General features: G+C 31.3%; 1 protein-coding gene across 4 annotated transcripts; it reads right to left on the reverse strand.

Moving 5' to 3' along the window:
* Positions 1 to 1,386: 1,386 nt before the first annotated feature.
* Positions 1,387 to 9,570, reverse strand: LOC102616076 (flavin mononucleotide hydrolase 1, chloroplatic). Of its 4 annotated transcripts, XM_006491701.4 has the most exons (8): positions 9,185 to 9,567; positions 8,010 to 8,085; positions 7,485 to 7,536; positions 6,369 to 6,483; positions 5,293 to 5,363; positions 4,276 to 4,363; positions 3,716 to 3,875; positions 1,387 to 1,555 (listed from the first exon to the last, which is right to left on the reverse strand). In XM_006491701.4, exons 1-7 carry the CDS (start codon positions 9,424 to 9,426, stop codon positions 3,743 to 3,745), a joined length of 777 nt encoding a protein of 258 aa, XP_006491764.1. In that variant the 5' UTR covers positions 9,427 to 9,567; the 3' UTR covers positions 1,387 to 1,555; positions 3,716 to 3,742. The 4 variants fall into 4 exon arrangements, with proteins under 4 accessions (XP_006491764.1, XP_015389890.1, XP_006491763.1 ...); XM_015534404.3 differs by lacking the exon at positions 1,387 to 1,555 and having other exon boundaries at positions 3,576 to 3,875; positions 5,267 to 5,363; positions 9,185 to 9,570; XM_006491700.4 differs by lacking the exon at positions 1,387 to 1,555 and having other exon boundaries at positions 3,576 to 3,875.
* Between the last annotated feature and the right edge of the window lie 10,086 nt (positions 9,571 to 19,656).

Consider the following 19,656-nt stretch of genomic DNA (forward strand, 5'->3'; position numbering starts at 1 on the left):
TATTATATGAATTGTGTTGTGAGATTTGGTATATTTAATATATTTTGAGTTTTATTTTGATTGTAAAACAAGCAGGAAAATTAAAATAAAAATAAAAATATGCTATTAACCAAAAGTAGCATAATATCATTAAATATTAACACTAAATATTTAAAATGACAATAATAACTTTTGATGTTATTGAATCAGTGTGCTCTTGATACTATAGTCACATAAATCACTGACGTGTAAATAATATCATCAAATACTAACACCATCGTGTCATTATTTAGGTGATACTATAACGACACTAATTACTGACACAATAATCACTGACACTAAAAATTAGTATCAGTGTGTTCTGGCTTGAGCATCATTGACACAATTAATAAGTATCAAGAAAAGTAATTACTGATACTAATAAAGCCCATTTTTCTAGTAGTGTAAGGAGTTAATATTTAATTCAAATTGTAAATCAATTAAAAAAAAAGATAGAATTGTGAAGTTAATTTATGGAGAGCTTGAGAGGGAAGAAAAAATTATTAATTATTAATTATTTTATTTTTTAATAAGGACAATTCTATAATAAATATTATTAATTAAAAAGTAGATGTTATGAAATAAATTAAGGGGGTAAAAAATATCACCATTCCTTATTAAAATCTAATCCAACCCAACTCATGAAAGTTCGGGTTGTGCTTATCCAATTACCCATTTTGATATTTTAATATCATCTCAAATTAAAATAACTATGAAAAAAACAATGATTTATCAACCAAATGCAACATCTATAAGCAAAAGATAACTCTTGCATGGGAGGTAAGAAGTCATGACTAGGGTTGGCAAAATCACAAGATTAGGCCGGCCCTTAAAATGCAAATTTGTTGTTCTGTTCCTTTTTTATAATTTTTTTTAATCATATTTTACAAGTTCATAATTTGTAAAATTTTGTTTTTATTATATTCACTTTAAAAGTTCAGATAAGAGGATTTAAAAGTTTTAATATGTGCTATTTTTGGGTTAAATAAACAATATATATATACATGGGAGCCCCTAACTTACAGCCAGCTGTAAGTTACAGCACACACAAAAATTACATGGGACCCAACAATCAGAACTGTTCACGCATATTTTTGTGTGTGTTGTAACTTACAGTAAGTTAGTGTTTGCCCCATATATATATATATATACATATATATATAATTCTCTTAAACATTTATCAAGTTTTTGGGTTAGGCTCGGACATCTTATGTGATGCACAAGCCCAACCCAAGAGTTTAGATCCGACCTGAAATTTTGGGCTCAAGTCCGGCCGGGTTTCTCTTACCATCCCTAATCATGAGTAAATTTAATGGAATATGATTTAATTTAGGGTTGAGCACAATGTAAATAAAAGCACAAAATAATAAACTAAAATTGTTTTCTCTTCTTTTACAATCATCATGACAAATACAAGGGATCAAGATACATTGATACTAATTTATTAACTTTTGTTTTTAATTTTACAAATCATTATATTGTTGTACAACTGAGAATTTGGCAATGGCATTGGGTTCATGAAAAATTGCAAAGAAACCTGTTATAAATCAAAATTTGATAAACAAATTATAGGAATACATATAACTTGGAAAAATCAAGGCCAAGAAGTTCTGGAGATTTAGTGAAATTCAATAAATATAATTATGGTTCCTCTATGATGCTGTAATTTTTTTTACAGCATCAATAATGTATTAATTGTGAACCATTAGATCTAATCAATGGTACACAATATTTATACTAAAAAATAATTTAAAAATAATGGTAACCGTTCAAGTGGGTGGATAATTTTTGTAAAATAATTGTGACCACCCTTAGAGTTTGAAACAATTTCATTTAAATAGTATATTTTATTTAAAATTACTTTTCACCCCTCCTTTAAATTTGTAATATGATAATATCTTTTAAATAAATCTTCCAAAATCAGTTACCATTAAGTATAAAATATAATATCAAGTAGGTTATTTAACACTGTCTTGTAATAAGTTGTATTGTATGAATTTAATTACAGACCATTAATACATAAACAATAATGATAATAGAAAGCATTGCAATAAACTATATGAGTCACAACAAATGAGAAATATTTTATTCACCAATTATTATTGAAAAAAATATATGTTTATATAACTATAGAGTAAGAAATATTTTGATTTAAATTTTTATCAAAAAATTAAACTATTTATTTCATGCAATTCAATGGTGGAGGATATAACATTATGAAATGTAGTTTTGACTTTCAATATCAACTATTAGACTATGAGATATTAGTGGCTCAAATATTGTGCCAAAATTTTAAGTTAAAGTATCCCAAACCATATCTTTATAATGGAAATATAAAAACATACAATGATTTTTTTCCTCATTTTGTCTATTAAATATTATTTGATGTAATATTTTATTTATTATCACTATTAATTATCATAATAAAAGTAATGACTCTTCGTAGCATAAAAATTTTATAATTACTATCAAAGAATAACAATAAAATAATCTTTCATGATTCATAAACTAAAGTTAATTAGGAATATGTGTTAGATTTAACTTTTATGAAATTAACAAAGTGACATTTAAAAATAAAATGAAAACAAGTTTGTGAAAGTTAAATTTTATAAGGCTGAGATAATTTCTTACCATGTCAATAAAAATCTAAAAATATAAATTATTTTCTTTCACTTTTTTTCCCACGTAAATATTATTGGAGGCAATATTTTATTTATTGTCACTATTAATTATCATAACAAAAGTAATGATTCTTAATAACATAAAATTTTATAATTACAATCAAAGGATATCAATAAAATAATCTTTCATGATTCATAAACTAAAGCTCATTAGGAATATATATTAGATTTAACTTTTATGAAATTAACAAAGTGATATTTGAAAATAAAATGAAAATATATAGACTTATAAAACTTAAAATTACTACCATGTAAGGATATTAATTGTAAGATAAATATAAAGTTCAGAGAATAAGTATGTTAAATGGATGTTAAAAATAATACATACTTCATTATCAATTATATAATGACCCTTAATATTATATAAAATAATGAGTATTTTAATATACGATATTAAATTTTATTAAAACATGTGTGATTAAGTAATTTTTATGTTACAAGCAATCTCAACAATAAATTTATTGATGTAACTATGATATTTACTTAAGTATATGTACTTAGTTGTGTTATTTATTACTATTATATCATATATAAATTTTGCAATTGTAACTTATTTATTTGATTTGTATTAAATAACCTACCATTATATTTTATACTTAATGGTAATAGATTTTAGAAGATTTATTTAAAAAAAATTATCACATTTCAAATTTAAAGGAGTATTGAAAAATAATTTTAAATAAAATATGCTATTTAAGTGAAATTATTTTAAACTCTAAGGATGGTCATAGTTATTTTACAAAATTTTCCACCCATGTTAACCGTTTACCATTGTTTTTATTTTTTATTTTTACTACAAATATTGTGTACCATTGATCAAATCTAATGGTACACAATTAAAAACATTATTAATATTGTAAAACAATTACAGCATCATAGAGGAACCCAATTAATTAATAATGAGGTTTAAAACTTACAATTGTGATTATGTAAAAGGCCATAGGCCTAAAGTTGTCGGGACAAAACTGTCCACAAGAATATGATATAATGAAAGTAAAGGCAAATGAAATTTGAACCTTGGTTCTTCCGCGACATACGATTGATTATGACTTTTTCTGGCATTCATCCGTTGAAATATTGATCCCCATTTGAGAGAGATCATCCCGCAGCAAATTTGCATTCTTGAAATGCAGACCCACTATGCCAACTTCCACCGCAGCCTCTACATTTCTTATCCTGGAGTCAGTCCAAAGCTATGAATTATTCATAAACATATAGAATATTAAATCATATACTACCTCATTTTCAATACGAGAACAAGCAATCTACGCCAATCATGAACGAAGTTCTAAGAGTGTTAACTCTAGCAGGAAACAAAATCAACACTTGCACATTTACCCTTTCAACTTCTAACTAGGGGTAGTAAAACAACTACAAAACTTGCCACCTCTTACTCAAACCATCAGTCCTGGTTTCCTCAACACCACATTATCAATACCTCTGTGCTTTTAATGTCAAGGAAATATTAATCTTGGGGAACATTATCAGCAGACTGATTCTAGCAGTAATTAGAGCAGATTATGAGACCATGATTCTGTCCCAATAACAACATAATCAAGAGAAAACAGAAGGTTACCTGTCATCAATGAAAATACAATTTGCTGGATCAACCTTCAGTTGTCTCAGGACTTCCAAATAAAGATCAGGATCAGGTTTCCTCTTTCCTGAAACAATACAAAAAATAGGATCACTTCTCACATGAACCATGCTGACAACATTGTGTATCCTCTGTTATGCTATTGCTTGACCCCAGGATTGAGCTACAACAAGTCCCCTCACAAGCAAGACCAATGCCAAACAGGTTGTCATGTGGACTAAGCCTAAACAGAGATTGAACATGCCAGCGAACAAAAGAGATGCAGAGGGAGACAGAAACAAACACAGATGCAAATCACATGGAACGTGTTCACTAAAATAGGGGAGAATCACTCTTATAATGTATGATACTTAGCACCAGTCAGCAAATCTGAAGTAAAACATGAACTAAAACTTAAAAGTTGGCCAAATAGCTCCCTGAATCATAATAGCATAATCTGAACCGAGAAAACTACGACATCTTGAGTCACAGGTGAGAGTACAGATTATGCTCAACTTCATCTAAACATGAAATATGTCAACAGTATAAGAGAAGATAAAACATCTCAAGCAGCCAAGTGACCATCGTTTGACATGCAGGACTTGACTGATTATGATGGGGCCTAGAATGACCTCACGCCTGAATTCATTCTCACGAGCCACACGATTTCAATATTTGCTAATGATCACGAGATTATTTTGTATAAAAATAGCCAGAACCTAAGATCAGGCAATATTAACACAACAAAGATAACATTATGCATGAATCTCCAGTATAAATAAGTAAATAACCCAATGATTGGCCAATAATACCTCAATTCATACAAAAGGAGTTGAAATTCAATAAAAAGATAGCAAATTGTGGATAATGTTGAGCAGAAAGAACAAATGCAAAATAAAAATATTACACTCCAGCATTTACCCACATTGGAACACAAACATATACATATGAACAACGAAGGCAGAGAGAGAGAGAGAGAGGGTCTAAACACCTTCAAACACTGTTTACTGAACATACCAATAACACATGAACAAAATGTCCATGATAAGTAGGTTGAGATTTTTAATTTGTCCTCAATTATTTCGTACCTACAAGAGAAAAATTTGAAAAAAAGTTGATAAGCCATTTTACTGCCGAAGCATCTATTTAATAAAACTTAGAATTCAGCTCTGAAATTTTAGCATTGAATGCTGATAGTAATGAATCTTAGTGTTAAAGTTCTATTAATGACACTATTCTTGTGCAATGAATTTTCTTCTTGGTTACAAATTCACCTACACTTTACAGGATCTTAGATTTAATTCCAGATTGAGATAAAATGAGAGAAAAGAGTATTGCATCCAAGACAAGTTAAGAATCTAAATCGATTAAAAATATTTCGAACTATAATCAAACAGCAGAAACATCATAAATGCAACGTGGATTCTGAAAACGGAAAGGCAACGGGTGGTGGGTGTTCTCAGAAACCCACCTTCTTGTAGCTAATGCTAAATAGTTAACCATGCCAAAGTGCATCAGATTGTTAGTTATTGTTCCCAATTCTTCAGATATATTAAGAGAAAAGAAACTTCCAGAATTGAAGCATCTGGAAAAGCAATATATTAGCATATTGAAAAATGCTCCAATCTTAAGGGCACTGATTTGATAAAGCTTCTTTCATCTGATGGGCCATCACTTGATATAAGTATTTCATGCTAAAATAATTCTTCACAACAAGGGAATCTCTCATTTTTTTTAAATTTAAAGTGACAAACTAAAAGGCAAAAAAACACACACTCCAATGCAGTGTTTTGTCCTATAGTATATTGAAATCTGTGGGTTTTTTTTTTTTTCCTAGTTTTAGCTCGTCCAAATTCTCTTGTTATAAAATTACTCTTAACAGCAATGTTCAAGATAGCTACGTGACCACACTTTGCAGAAAACATACAGTGATTTAGATGCTTACTTTCTAAAGTAACTTTAACATGAATAAAAGTGTTAAGTGACAGCTATCACATATAATCAAATAGGCCAAAAAAGAAAGTCATTGGGTAAATTAATAAGGTTGTCAGAAAGACCAAAAAAACTTCAGTAAAACGCCAATTTCATCTTACCAGATGGGGTAATTAGTGAAAGCATGCATCTCATAGTTGTTTTGTTTTAACTCATGCAGCAATTCTTCGACACCATCCAGGTAAGAATATCCTTTTTTCATACAAATTTTAAGTCCTGAAAGGATGGATAATTGAAGTTACTAATTTCTCCAAAAAAGCAATGACATCTGAATTAAAAAAAAAAAAAAAAGGCAAAAAAAAAACACAGGCTTATTCAAGAATACATAAACAGAGTTCCAGAAAACTCTACCATTCTAATTAGTTTTTAGATCGGTATGGTCTGATACCACGTTTGAGTTGTATCAACAATTTGACCTGATTGTTAGACTTTAGGACACCAAAGAAATTCTAAAGTTGTTTCTGATGTAGGCAAGACAATTACCAAGTAAAAAGGAGTAGTCCAAAATGAAAGTGGTGCCTACCGTATAAGCAAGAAATTTTTTCTGGAATAAATGCTTAAATTATAAATAATTGCCTCATATTTCTCGGCTATTCGGTGGATGCAGAATTTATTGAGGAAATATATTCACTATGTAGACAAATAATAATAATTTACAAAGGTTCCTCCAAATTCACTGTAAAACTATCATAGAAGAGATATAATGCACCTTAATCTCTCTTTATACCATAACTTTACAATAAGATTTATTGTAATGGTAGATCAACCAGAGAGAGCTATGGGATAAAACATGCAGCACATTCAAGGGAGGGCTACAATGGAGGTTACATGCTGGATTTGGTTTCATGAATCTGATAACCGAAACTTTCAGAGGAGTAGAATTAGCTAGCTCCACATTATAACACACAAGATTCGTGCTGCATAAAACTTTATAAACAAGTAAAAGATGACTAGCAAAAACCTCAATAGATATAATGCTTAGATTGTCAGTGTAATAAATTGAAATATCGGTATTAAAGGAAGAGAAATGTAACCTTTTTTTTCTGGATTACCTTAATATGAAGGTGTAAAAAACAAAAAAAGCAACAATGTTATATTATTATAAATTACAAGGCTACTGAATCTAAGTATTTAGTAAGAACATCCACAAATCTTGTTCTAAGGTCACCTGATAGGCACTAAATTGTCGAAGCTCATATGAAGAAATTTTCACTAACCTTCCAAATCAAAAGGTCTTCCATCTTTAAAAAATTTTCTAGCTAGCTCCATCTGCAAGAAGACAAGATACATTTGGATCACACATTTGACAGGGACCCAAAAGAAACTTAAAAAGCAAAAAGAATAGTTCATTTCGAGATCATGCGAGATGTATTGATGTTCTAATGATAAATAAATCTACCCACACTATAAATTCCAACGTCCTCTTGCATCGCATTGCAGTTTTTAACTTCAAATATTAAGAGAACAAAAAAACAACAAACTAAAAAATCAATTGTACCACTATTCCACAATCATAGGAAGGCAACAAAGCGAAATCATATTATCATTTTTAAAATTTTATAGGGGGAATTGACTATAGTAGCTTAATGACAGTTTTACTTAAAGTTCTATAAATCCAACATTAATAATTTATCAATGCAAATATGCCTCAATCCTAAATCAATTTCACTGAAAATTGAATTCTTGCTGTTGAAAAAAAAAAAAAAGGGAGTACAGTCTTTAGAACTTGGTACGGTATATACCTCACTGATCATCCCCATTTCAAACTCAATCCATGCATTTGGATGCTTGCATTCTATCAGTTCCTTCATAGACATTCTGAGCAAAAAACTTCAATTTCATTATTTCAGACTTTAAAAGTTAAAGATAACTGGAAACCAGAGGCAAAAAAGGACAAGAATAGACATGCAAGGAAACAGAATAATCCATGAAATTAGCCCACTAGAAAATCTACATCTATGTGCAAAGATGAACAATAAATTCACCGATATAGGAAGTCATAGAAGTAAAGATCTTTCTTGAAAACTACCACAAAATCCCAGAGAAAAAAACTCCTCAAGCCACTGTTCTAGAAATTAGATAGAGAACACAAAATGCTCCTCTAAAAATCAGATCCCATATAAACCAATTCAGGACAGATAGGAAACAGTTAGTCTGTTTACCACCAGTAAATTCTAATATGGCAGGTGGTTTCATGTAAACATAACCAAGGAGCCACAAAAATTGAGAGAAAAACCTTGGAATACCTTTCAGCCGATTGCAAGGTAAAGCAACTGGACACAAAAGCTACGAAGAACTTTGCCTCTTATAAATACATTAACCTCAGTTTGCCACATCAAATACCAACTTCTGGTTATATAACAACAGCAACAGCCAAGGACTTTACATTAATACGAAACTGCTCCAGACAACTACAAACATACACTTATTATTAAAGAACAGTAAAAATAAGTAGAATGTTGGCTAGATATTGAATACCCAAATCATACTAATCAATAAGGCATTAACTGAGAGATTCAGATCCCAAATGTAAGATGAATTGGGAAATGATTCATTTTCTGAGTCCAGGGAAACGACTTGTAGTAAAATCTGAAGAACAAATTGACACAACACTTAAAGCGTTTTCAAATAGTCAAAAATGCTTTCACAACTATTTAGTATTGTTTTGCTCATATACACAAAAACATTTTTTGGAATCAGAAGCAATTTTAATGATTACTTCGAAAAGTGCTTGAGAGAAATTATATGTGGTTTTTGAATAAGAAAAGCACTTGAAGGTGCTTCCTAAAGAAGCACTTATGTGGGTATTAGGTAATTTAAGCGCTTCAAAAAAAGTAATGTATTTATCAAGAAAGAAAAACAAGAAAACAAATAGGCACAAAAGTGGTCAATAACAGACCCAGAAAGAGAAAATTACCCAAAGAAGGCAGGGACGTCATGGTAAAATGGGTCACGAACAATCGTATCCATGATATCAAATAGCAATATAGGAAGCTTCCTCTTTTCATTCTCTTTGCCACTTAAGGAAGCCATAGCCACGGTGGGGGGGTTCATGTTCTTGTTCTTGTTGCTGGAATTCAGTGCCATTATTCTTGTGGGTTTTGTTTTTGAAGGTTTTAAAGGGATTGAAATTAGAGTTGCTGCTCCTGCTACTCTCATTGACGCTGAAATTTGATTTGAGTAATTCAGATTATGTGGCAGGCAGGTGGTTTTTTTCCTATGTTACTGTTTGTTTCCCGGGAATATGTTATGCTGTGCTAAGGCATAACATTCAATCGTGGTTTTATTTATTAACGTTAAAAAAATTAAATAATATGTGCACGCTATATACCCCGAGTCAAGCCCGAAAATTGAGTAAAACGACGCCGTTTCAACAGCAGCAATTCTTTTCTTTTCCCTTTGCCTGTCTCTATTATTTGTTGTTTCTCTATCACCTTTCCTTTTTCGATTTCCTTTCTTCCCAGCTGTCCCTTAACTATTATTCTAGCAATATACTTTCTCAGCTTTTAATTTTCATCCTTGAGTACTCCCACAACCTTAATTTTATCGTTATAGACTTCACTTAGAATGCTGTCTTTTTCCGATTCTTGAGCTACTTTAATTTCATCTTCCAGTATAGGATCCTCATTTTCCTTTATTTCTCCATCTTATGAGGTAACAGATGCATTTCACAACTCATCTATTTTTAAGCAACTACATATTATACCTTATGATTCAACTGTTCCGACTGTCAAATAGATTTTAAAACAAATAAATGAAGATTGAGTAGGACAATTGGCATCCCTTAATTAATCTCATAAGACCCTTATTCCATTGAAATTACATTTAAAGACAATTATGAATAGCATTGTGTAATTAACAACCCCAGAAAGTTTTGAAAAAACTCATTCTAAAGATGTGCGATTAAAAAAAAAAAAAAATCTGAAGGTTCACATTCTAATAACGTCACTATTATCCCAAATCAGTCCCTCTCTCCCCCACTTTATTCAATTTTCACATCCAAAATTTGCAAAAAAAAAAAAGGTTTAATTAGAATAGTGTCTTCTTTTCTCTCTTTTTTTTCCTTCAAATTTTTTCTTTATTATTTTGCTTAGTCTATTTCTTTTTTCTTTGAGGTTGCAGGATGATATTTTCTTAATAAATTAGTAATTTTTTTTTCTATGTCATTTTATATTGATGCCTTAGATAAAGAAGAAAAAAAATCAAGAGTTTTGTTTTTTTTTTATGTGCAGAACCGAGAATTGGCTTGATATTTTATTAAATGTTATTGCTCAAATAATATTTTGCATATGGTTATGATTAGCAATCATTAGTGTGAATCTGGTTTAAGTTTGAATTTGATCTTGAATAAGGAAGTGAGAGGAAAGAGGGATTCCATCATTTACTTACCAATGAAAATATTGTTTATTTAAAAAAGGAATATTTTTAGTATTAAGTTAGGTATAGTTAAAAAAGGGGTTTTAAGAGGATTTTGCAGGATCCCAATATTTCGATTCATAAAGATTTACTGATGGAAAAATATCTTTGAAAGAAGTGAAATAAGAAAGATTGGGAATATTCACTAATCTATTTGTTCAAGATTCTATTGTTTGTTGACTGTGCCAATACACAAGTAAAATACCAGTTATCAGTAGTCCCAAACAGCTTATTTATTTTGTGGGTTAAATTCCTCTTTACTCTTTAGTGTCTAGAGTGTTAAGCATCAATTCTCAGTTGGTCAAGGTATTTCTTAAACTAAAAAAATTCAAATATCACATTTATTATGCATCAAATGTTAGTTTTAAAAGAAAAAGTTAAATTTTACTTTTTGATTAATCCTTCATGAATAATAATAGAAATATTTACAGTTGCTCGTGAAGATAATAAAAGTAACTCATTTTCCATTATAAAAAATCAGTTAATTAATAAGCAACAACAATGATACCTGGGATTTCTTTTTTTTTTCCAAAATATGGGGACCAATTAAAAAGTTATGCCTAACCCTAAAAATTAAAGAAGAATCCACCCATCCGGTAGCAAATCTTAAATAGTTATCAACAAATTAAAGTAGGCGGCAAGACGAACACGACTGGTAAAGCAAAAGAAAATTAATTTAGTTAAAATTAAAAAGAAATTAAGAAAAAAATTACTTTCATTTAATAAAATTATTTTTTTTAATGAAAATTGAAATATAAGCTGGAACACGAAAAGGAAAAATTAGTCTCTCTTAATTACTCGGAAGGAAAGTTTCCAAGAATATGATGTGATCAAATGAAGACCATTTCTAAGAAATGCATGATTAAATTGAAGAAAGAAACTAAGAAATGCACAATGAAATAATTGATGCAAGTTGTGGTTCTTTTAAGGAGAAATGATTAATTTTCACAAATAAGATTAAGGGAGATGGATATATTTTCTATCCATTCTTTCTTTTTTCTTTCTAACGTGTCTTTGAAGAAATTAACTTCTATAAATCCAAGATTGCAAGAAGTCTAGCAATTACAATTTTTGTAAAAAAAAAGAAAAAAAATTATATATAGCGAAAACTCTCTTTGATTTATTCGCAATGGCAGGAATAGAAATCGTTCCAGGTGCCATTATAGGTGTTGCATTTCAACAAGTATGGAACGCCATTAAAGAAGTAAATACTACACACAACCACTTCAACCCAACCCTAAGATGGCTTGGAAAACATGATCAAGTCGTATTGTTATTAATTTGTGAGGTATTTCCAAATACTCACTGTTCCAAATTGACAAAACGTATATGGCCTTCACACGTGAGCATATGTGCTTGGCCCATTTTTTGGCCACTTGATGAAAGCTAAATATATTTTTATTTTTAAATTAAAATCAGTTAGTTAAATTGATAGGAATAGGAATTGCTCGTGCGTCACTTAAATAATTTCTAGCACAAAAGTTGTTAAGTGACTCTTATTGAACTTCTCAAGCTAGCCAAACAAGATGATTGCGGAAATGTTAGAGAGAAGAAAGAGCAATATGGCCAAAATACAAGAGTTTTTTACAAGAGTGCTTGAGTTGCTTGTGCTAGGTGTGTTGTGTGTATATGGTGTGGTGGTGAGTAAAATGGTGAGTGTTAGGCCCTATTTATGGAGTTGCTCCCTAGGTCTAGACTGTTCATGCAACTTGCCTAAAAATCTACCTATTTATAAGGTGTAGAGAAATCTAGAAATTGGGCTAGGCTTGTTTATGGGTTGCCCGCTTACTAAGCGCACCACAATTTGTTAGTAGTATGAGGCGGCCTATTGCTGAGCTCACTTTGTTGTCGAGCGCATCCTACTATTGGGCAGACTTTTACTGAGTGTACTCGTGTGCGCCAATTTAGCCCCCATTTGCGGCAAATTTGAGCAGACCGTGACATTCCTCCCCTACCTATCCTTGCGACGTCCTTGTTGCGTTCTCGTGCTTGTAACTTGGATGTGTTTTGCGAATTGCCATAGGTATTCTTTGCATTCCCAAGTGGCTTCGCTCTTGGTGAGATTCCTCCACTTCACCAAGTACTCATTGTAGGCCGGTATACCCCTTCTTTAGATTATTTGATCAGTAAGGATGTACTCCATGTCTTTGTCAAACGCGGTTACAACAACCGTTAGGGCACGTCTTGACTCACCTCGACTTAGGTCTTCCGCATCCCCATGGTATGGCTTCAGTAGACTCACATGGAAGACCGAATGAATTTTGAGTCTTAACCAAAGTCAGTGTTGATACGATACATTTTTTACATGTCTTACAACTTAGAAATACCCTTTTGTATTGCTTCATTTACTCCTTGTAGACTTTCTGCGAAGTTTTGAATTGTTGGGGTAGGAGCTTGATCATGACTTGGCCGCCTTCCTTGTACTTGACGTGGCGTCTCCTTGAATCAGCCCACTTTTTCATCTTCCGTGTGGCTTTGTCGAAATATGCTCACCTGATGTCCGCTTCCTCGTGTCATTCGAGGGTGAGCTTGTGAGTCGCTGGGCTTTTTCCTCTGTATGTCAAGGCTATGGCATTGGGAGTCATAGGCTGGAATCCCATGATGATCTTGAATGGACTCTTGCCTATAACCTCGCTCCGTTGTAGATTGTATGAGAATTGGGCAACACCTAGCAACTTTGCCTAATCTTGCTGATGAGCGCTTACATAATGCCTCAAATACATCTCGAGGATGTTGTTGATACGCTCTGTCTGCATGTCAGTTCGGGTGAAAGCTTGTTGAGAACTTGAGGTTAGTTTGCAACAACTTCAAGAGCTCTGTTCAAAAGCGTCCAGTGAATAGTGGATCTCAGTCGCTCACAATACTCTTTAGAAACCCCCACAACTTCACAACATGCTTGATGAAAAAGTGGGTAATTTCGTCCACTTCGCAATCACTCATGTGTCGATGAATATCGCGCACTTCCTGTAGCAATCGACAACAGCCATGATGCTTCTACACCATTCAAACTTGGCCGAAATTAAGTCCATGGTGACACTTTCCCATGGCCTTGATGCTAGTAGATTAGGCTCCAATAATTTTGCTGGAAGTTGGTGATCGATCTTGTTTTGTTGACACATAAGACAAGCCCACAAGTATGCCATGTTGTTGTCTCTTATATGTGGCCAAAAATAAAAGGCTTGGACTAGTGCGATTGTGCACTCAACTCTAGGGTTGCCAACCCACTACGAATTGTGGCACTCTTTGATGACTTCTTTCCGCAAATTCCTCTATTTAGACACGAATAGTCGATCTCTTTTGGTGAGGAGGGTGCGTTTGTCTTGTCAAAATTGCCTTGGTCTTGCCTTCGAGTACTTTCCCTAACAAGTCTTTTGCTAAAGGGTCATGTTGGAGACCTTCCTTGATGCGTGCGATAGACCTGACAAAATTTGACACGATCCGATTACCCGACATGGATACGACATGAATAAATGGGTATAGGTCATCAAATTTGACATGATTATTAAATGAGCTGGGTCTAAGTTGACATGATTTTTTTTCTTGCCGGGTTACGGTTAAAATTATTGACCCATTTACCTAACCAATGACACGGTTATATTTTCTTTTTTAAATTAATTTTTAGATTCTTACCATTAAAACTCAAATATTGAAAATAATTATCTCTTTTTACTTTTTTCGGAAGGGTAGATATATATACAATGTTTTATGTATAAAATTATATATAGATTTAAAACTTTAATAGTGTAAGTGTGTAAAATATTGGTATACATATATATTAAATGGGTAGTGTTTGACATGATTATTAAATGCTGCACGGCATGACCCGTTAGCCACCGCTATTCATGACCGAGACAATTATGAGGGAACAGAGTAATGCATCCAAGACAAGTTAAGAATCTAAATCGATTAAAAATATTTCATTTTACTATAATCAAACAGCACAAACATCATAAATGCAACATGGATTCTGGAAACCGAAAGGTTATAGATGGTGGATGTTCTCACAAATGCTAAACAGTTAACTCATCCTAAACCACATCAGATTGTTGGTTATTGTTCCCAATTCTTTATAAATGTTAAGAGATAAGAAACTTCCTGGATTGGATTATCTGGAAAAGCAACATATATCAGCATATCGAAATGTGCCTCAATCTTAAGGGCACTGATGCTTGATAAAGCTTCTTTCATCTCATGGCCCACCACTTGATAAACAGTATTTATGTGCAAGTAATTTATGCTAAATGTATTATATGTTAACAGCAACGTTCAAAAAAGATACTTAACACTCTCGGTGGAGGAAAACATACAGTAATTTTACGATGTTTAGGGGCTGCTCGGTATAGTTTTGTAATTGATGTTTTCATTTCTAGTTTCAGGATTCAAGTGTAATCAGTGTTCGGTAGACTTTATCCAAGAACCATGTTGTAAAACACAAAATCCAAATTCTATTTGATAGTTATAAATCAGAAGTCAACTTTGACATGTTTTCTCTGTTCTTTAAAATATACCACGAAATAAATTACAAAACATTATTTGATACTATTTCCAACACATGATAATAAATTCATTTTTTCTTTCACCAACAGTCATCTCCCGCATCACTCATCATCTTTATCTCTTCTCAACCTTATTTTTTCTCCGCTTTCAACTGTAATCGTTCATCTCTCTCCCTTGCCAAGAAAACTTATCTCTTGCAACTCACCTCTCATTTTCTCTATCTTGTATTCCCCAGCAGAGAACTGTATATGTAGGTGTTATTTTCTTTTAATTTTGTTTAAACTTTCGTATCGTAGGTTCAGGCTAAGTAAGAAAGTCAAACCTGCATAGACAACAAAGTACAATTTCTTTTACTTCTCCCCCCTTCTCCCCCCCGGACCCCTAAAAGAAAAAATTGTAATTAGTTTATGGGATTTGGGTTGGATTTTATCCAAAAGAACTTGAGACCTTGAGTGGATCAATATATGGATTTATTTACTTCTTTTTTTCAGTTCTTTTCATTTGATATAAATTATTTTAAATTCTATTAATTTGTATTAAATTTAACTACAATTATAACTTAAATATTGAATAAAAACTATTTTAAATATGGTACTATTAAATAAATATTCACTATTTTTATTTTTCTCAATTGTATCGATCGAACACATGTCATTGTTTTCAATTTTAAAATATAAGATACATAAAATAATATCAAGACACATACTTAACTTCGAAATGCAATAACGGTAAAACACCAAATTTAATTTTGCATTTTTATTTTAAAAAAATACCAATTCAAAAACAATATCGAACAAGCTCTTATTTTCTAAAGTATCTTAAACATGAATAGAAGTTTTAAGTGAGGCTATCATGTATAATCAAATAGCCTAAAAAGAAAAAGTCATTGGATAAATTGTAATTTGGTATCTAATAAAGGACTTATCTGCATTATCATTATTACTAATAATAAATAATAAAGGATATATTTGTAAATAATACAAAAATTCTTGGTATTTTCATAAATTCTTTATGGACCAAAATGTAAAAATGACAGAATTTGATTGAAGGTAATTTGAAGATTATAATTATTTAATGGGGTAATAATAGGTAGTTTCGGGCATCTAAGTTTGATTCCCAATCCTCTTGGGAATCAAATCTATGGGAATGGTTCCTAAATTTATGGACTCCAACTATTCATTCTAATTTTTCCTTATTTTTGTAAAGTAAATGCTATTAATAATTCTAATTTCAAATTCTGATTTCCCAATTCGAGAAGTAAAAACACTCTAAGAGTTGTCTTGTAGACCTTGCTACTCTCATTGACGCTGAAATGCATAGGTAGGCAACTCCTTTTTTACTTTTTTTTTTCAAATATTTTGTTTGTTTCTAGGAAGAGTTGAACTATTGTCTATTGGCACCTTTTTAAAAATTTTATTAAAAACTCTATCATGTGTTTATATTTTTACACACAACTGAAATTTCCTAAAAAGACATATGTATTCGATAAAACTAACTCATTGACTTTATTTCAATGAAAACTCTTTACAACCATATTCAGTTATATGCTCAAAATTTCAATTAAAATCGATTTACCACATGGAAAACAACACAACTTGAGACATTTTCAAATCCTGCAATAAGTTTTATGGTCAAGAAGATTTAATAAGGTCGAGACTTTGAGTTCACAATTCTTGTGCAGTTGCAGTTGTAGTTGAGCTGAAAAAGTCAATACCGTAAGTAATTTTATGAGTTCTATTCCAGACCAAAATTCTTTTATAAAAAAGGAACTAATTTCTTTAATAATCCTTCACAAATTAGCAAGCATAACGTCAGTCTCTCAAAATAATCTCTAGCTATTTTAATCAAAACAAACCACTCTCAAATTTATTTGCTTGCTTATTTGAGCAAACCAACAAATCCTAGCAATGTCCTTAAAATTTCAGCAAACCAACAACTCCTGAAGTAGAGATGGCCAATGGGCCGGGCCGACAAGGTCCATGCATGCTTGTGCCCGTGCTGTGTTGTGCCCACTATGTGTTTCGTGCCGTGCCGTGCCATGTCATGCTTAATTTTTTTTTCTTAGGCCTGGCCTTGCACACGTGTCGTGCCCACTCGTGATGTGCTCACATGTGTCGTGTCATGGGCCAGGCCGGGCAGGACCGTGTCTAAACAAAAAAGTCTAATGAGTTTTTTTTTTAAATTTTTTTAAGAGCGCATGCCAAACTGTTGGCTTACTTTTTTCAAGTCTATTTTTTTTTAGGTTCATGTGCCTTTATTTAAATTTAGCATAATCGAAAATTCAAAATTTAAGTCCATATTCAATAATAATAAACTAATAATAGTAAGAAAATGGAATATTAATTATTAAGTTTGATCTTATAGTATTAGAATTTTTTTAATACTTAACAATAATAATAATAATAATTTTTTTTTAAGTGTTAACTCAATTGTTAACTTTGACTTACATAGAGTAATAGATCATAGTTCACTATAATTTTAATGCCTATTTATAAAATCATTATATTTATAATTTTATTCATTAAAATCGTGATATCAATTATTTATTTAATAAATTATAAATAAAGATGGCCAATGGGCCACACGACACGTGTTCGTACAGCACGGCACAACACGAGCACATTTCAATGGGGCAAGTGGCACGACACGACACGCACGTGGGTTGAGCTGGGTTTAGAATTTTAGGCACACGGACCTAGCACAACATGATTAGAGATGAGTTAAGAATGACACGATGAAAAAGCCCATAATAAGCATGTTTTATTTTTTAATGAAAATAACTTAAAATTTTATAATTTTACAAAAAAAACTTGAAATTGAATTTTTTTAATTTAATTAATTCTTAGTTTCAAAAAAATACTATAATTGATTTATATTTATAATTTATTAAATAAATAATTGATATCATGGTTTTAATGAATAAAAATATAACTATCATGATTTTATAAATATGTATTAATAATATTGTGAACTATGATCTATGACTCTACGTAAATCTAAGTTAACAATTAAGTTAACCCTTAAGAAATTTTTTTTATTATTATTGTTGTTAAGTATTAAAAAAAATTATCATACTATAAGGTCAAACTTAATAATTAATATTACATTCTCTTACTATTATTAGTTTATTATTATTGAATACGAACTTAAATTTTAAATTTTCGATTCTATTAAATTTGAATAAAAGCATAGACCCAAACAAAATACATTGACTTGAAAAATGTATACCAATAGCTTGGCATGTGCTCTTAAAAAAATTTAAAAAAAAGAAAAAAATTTTATTGGGCTTTTTTCCTTAGGCATGACACAGCGCGGCCCACGGCACGAGTGGGCACGACACATGTGCCAGGCCGGGCCTAAGTTAAAAAAAAAAATTAGGCACGGCACGACACAACATGTAACATATAGTTGGCACAGCATAGCACAGGTACAAGCACGCATAGGTCTTGCTTTGATGGGCCAGACCGGCACAACATGACTGGTTCGGTCCATTCGTCATCTCTAATTATAAAATAAATCAATTATAGTTTTTTTTTGAAACCAAGAATTAAATGAATTTACAAGATTTAATTTCAAATTATTTGTAAAATCATAAAATTTTAAATTTACTTTCATTAAAAAAATAAAACGTGCTTATTGCAGACTTTTTCATCATGTCGTACTTAGTTCATCTTTAATCGTGTCGTGCTTTTAAGGCCCGCGCGCCTAAAATTATAAGCCTAGCCCGGCCCGACCCAACCCACATACGTGCCATGTCGTGCCGCATGCCCCACCAAAACGTGCTCGTATTATGTCGTGCCACGTGCCATCCAGCCCATTGGCCATCTCTATCCTAAAGTATCGCAAATTAACAAACCCAAGCAAATACCAATATGGAAAAAAATCTATTTAGCCATTACTCAGGTTTGTCAACAACTTTTTTTTTCCTTTTTTCTATTTTAGGTTACTTTGGGAATAAGTAAGGTGTTGTAAAATTGTCTAATTTTTTTTTTTAATGTTTTAATGGGGTGAGTTAAGGAAAGGGGTTTTAAAAGTTGTTTAGAGGGGTCCTAATAGTTGCATCCTTCCGGGAAAATGTTATGTTGTGCCATAAAAATCAATGGAGGTTTTATTTATTAACGTTAAAAGAATAAATAATCATGTATTATACTATAGCTGTAATACGGGGCGGTGGAAGAAAAATTTGTAAAATAGTAGCTGCTAATTTATATTTTATGTAATTTATAGTTGACCTAAAAATAATGTCTCATGACCTTTTAATTCTTTGATAGCAATAATTAAGTCATAAGAAGAATTAATTCTGAAATATACTATATGAAACATAGAATGAAATAAATGAATTTTTTAATCTTAAACATGAGATAGAAATTACAAAGTATGAAATAAATTTTTGTCTTTTTTGAATATTTATTTTATTTTTAACATAATATTTGTACTAAAAAATCTTTGTTTATATTTTACTTTATTTGGTTTTTT

Source organism: Citrus sinensis, chromosome 6 (genome assembly GCF_022201045.2).
Source record: "Citrus sinensis cultivar Valencia sweet orange chromosome 6, DVS_A1.0, whole genome shotgun sequence".
Lineage (NCBI taxonomy): Eukaryota > Viridiplantae > Streptophyta > Magnoliopsida > Sapindales > Rutaceae > Citrus > Citrus sinensis.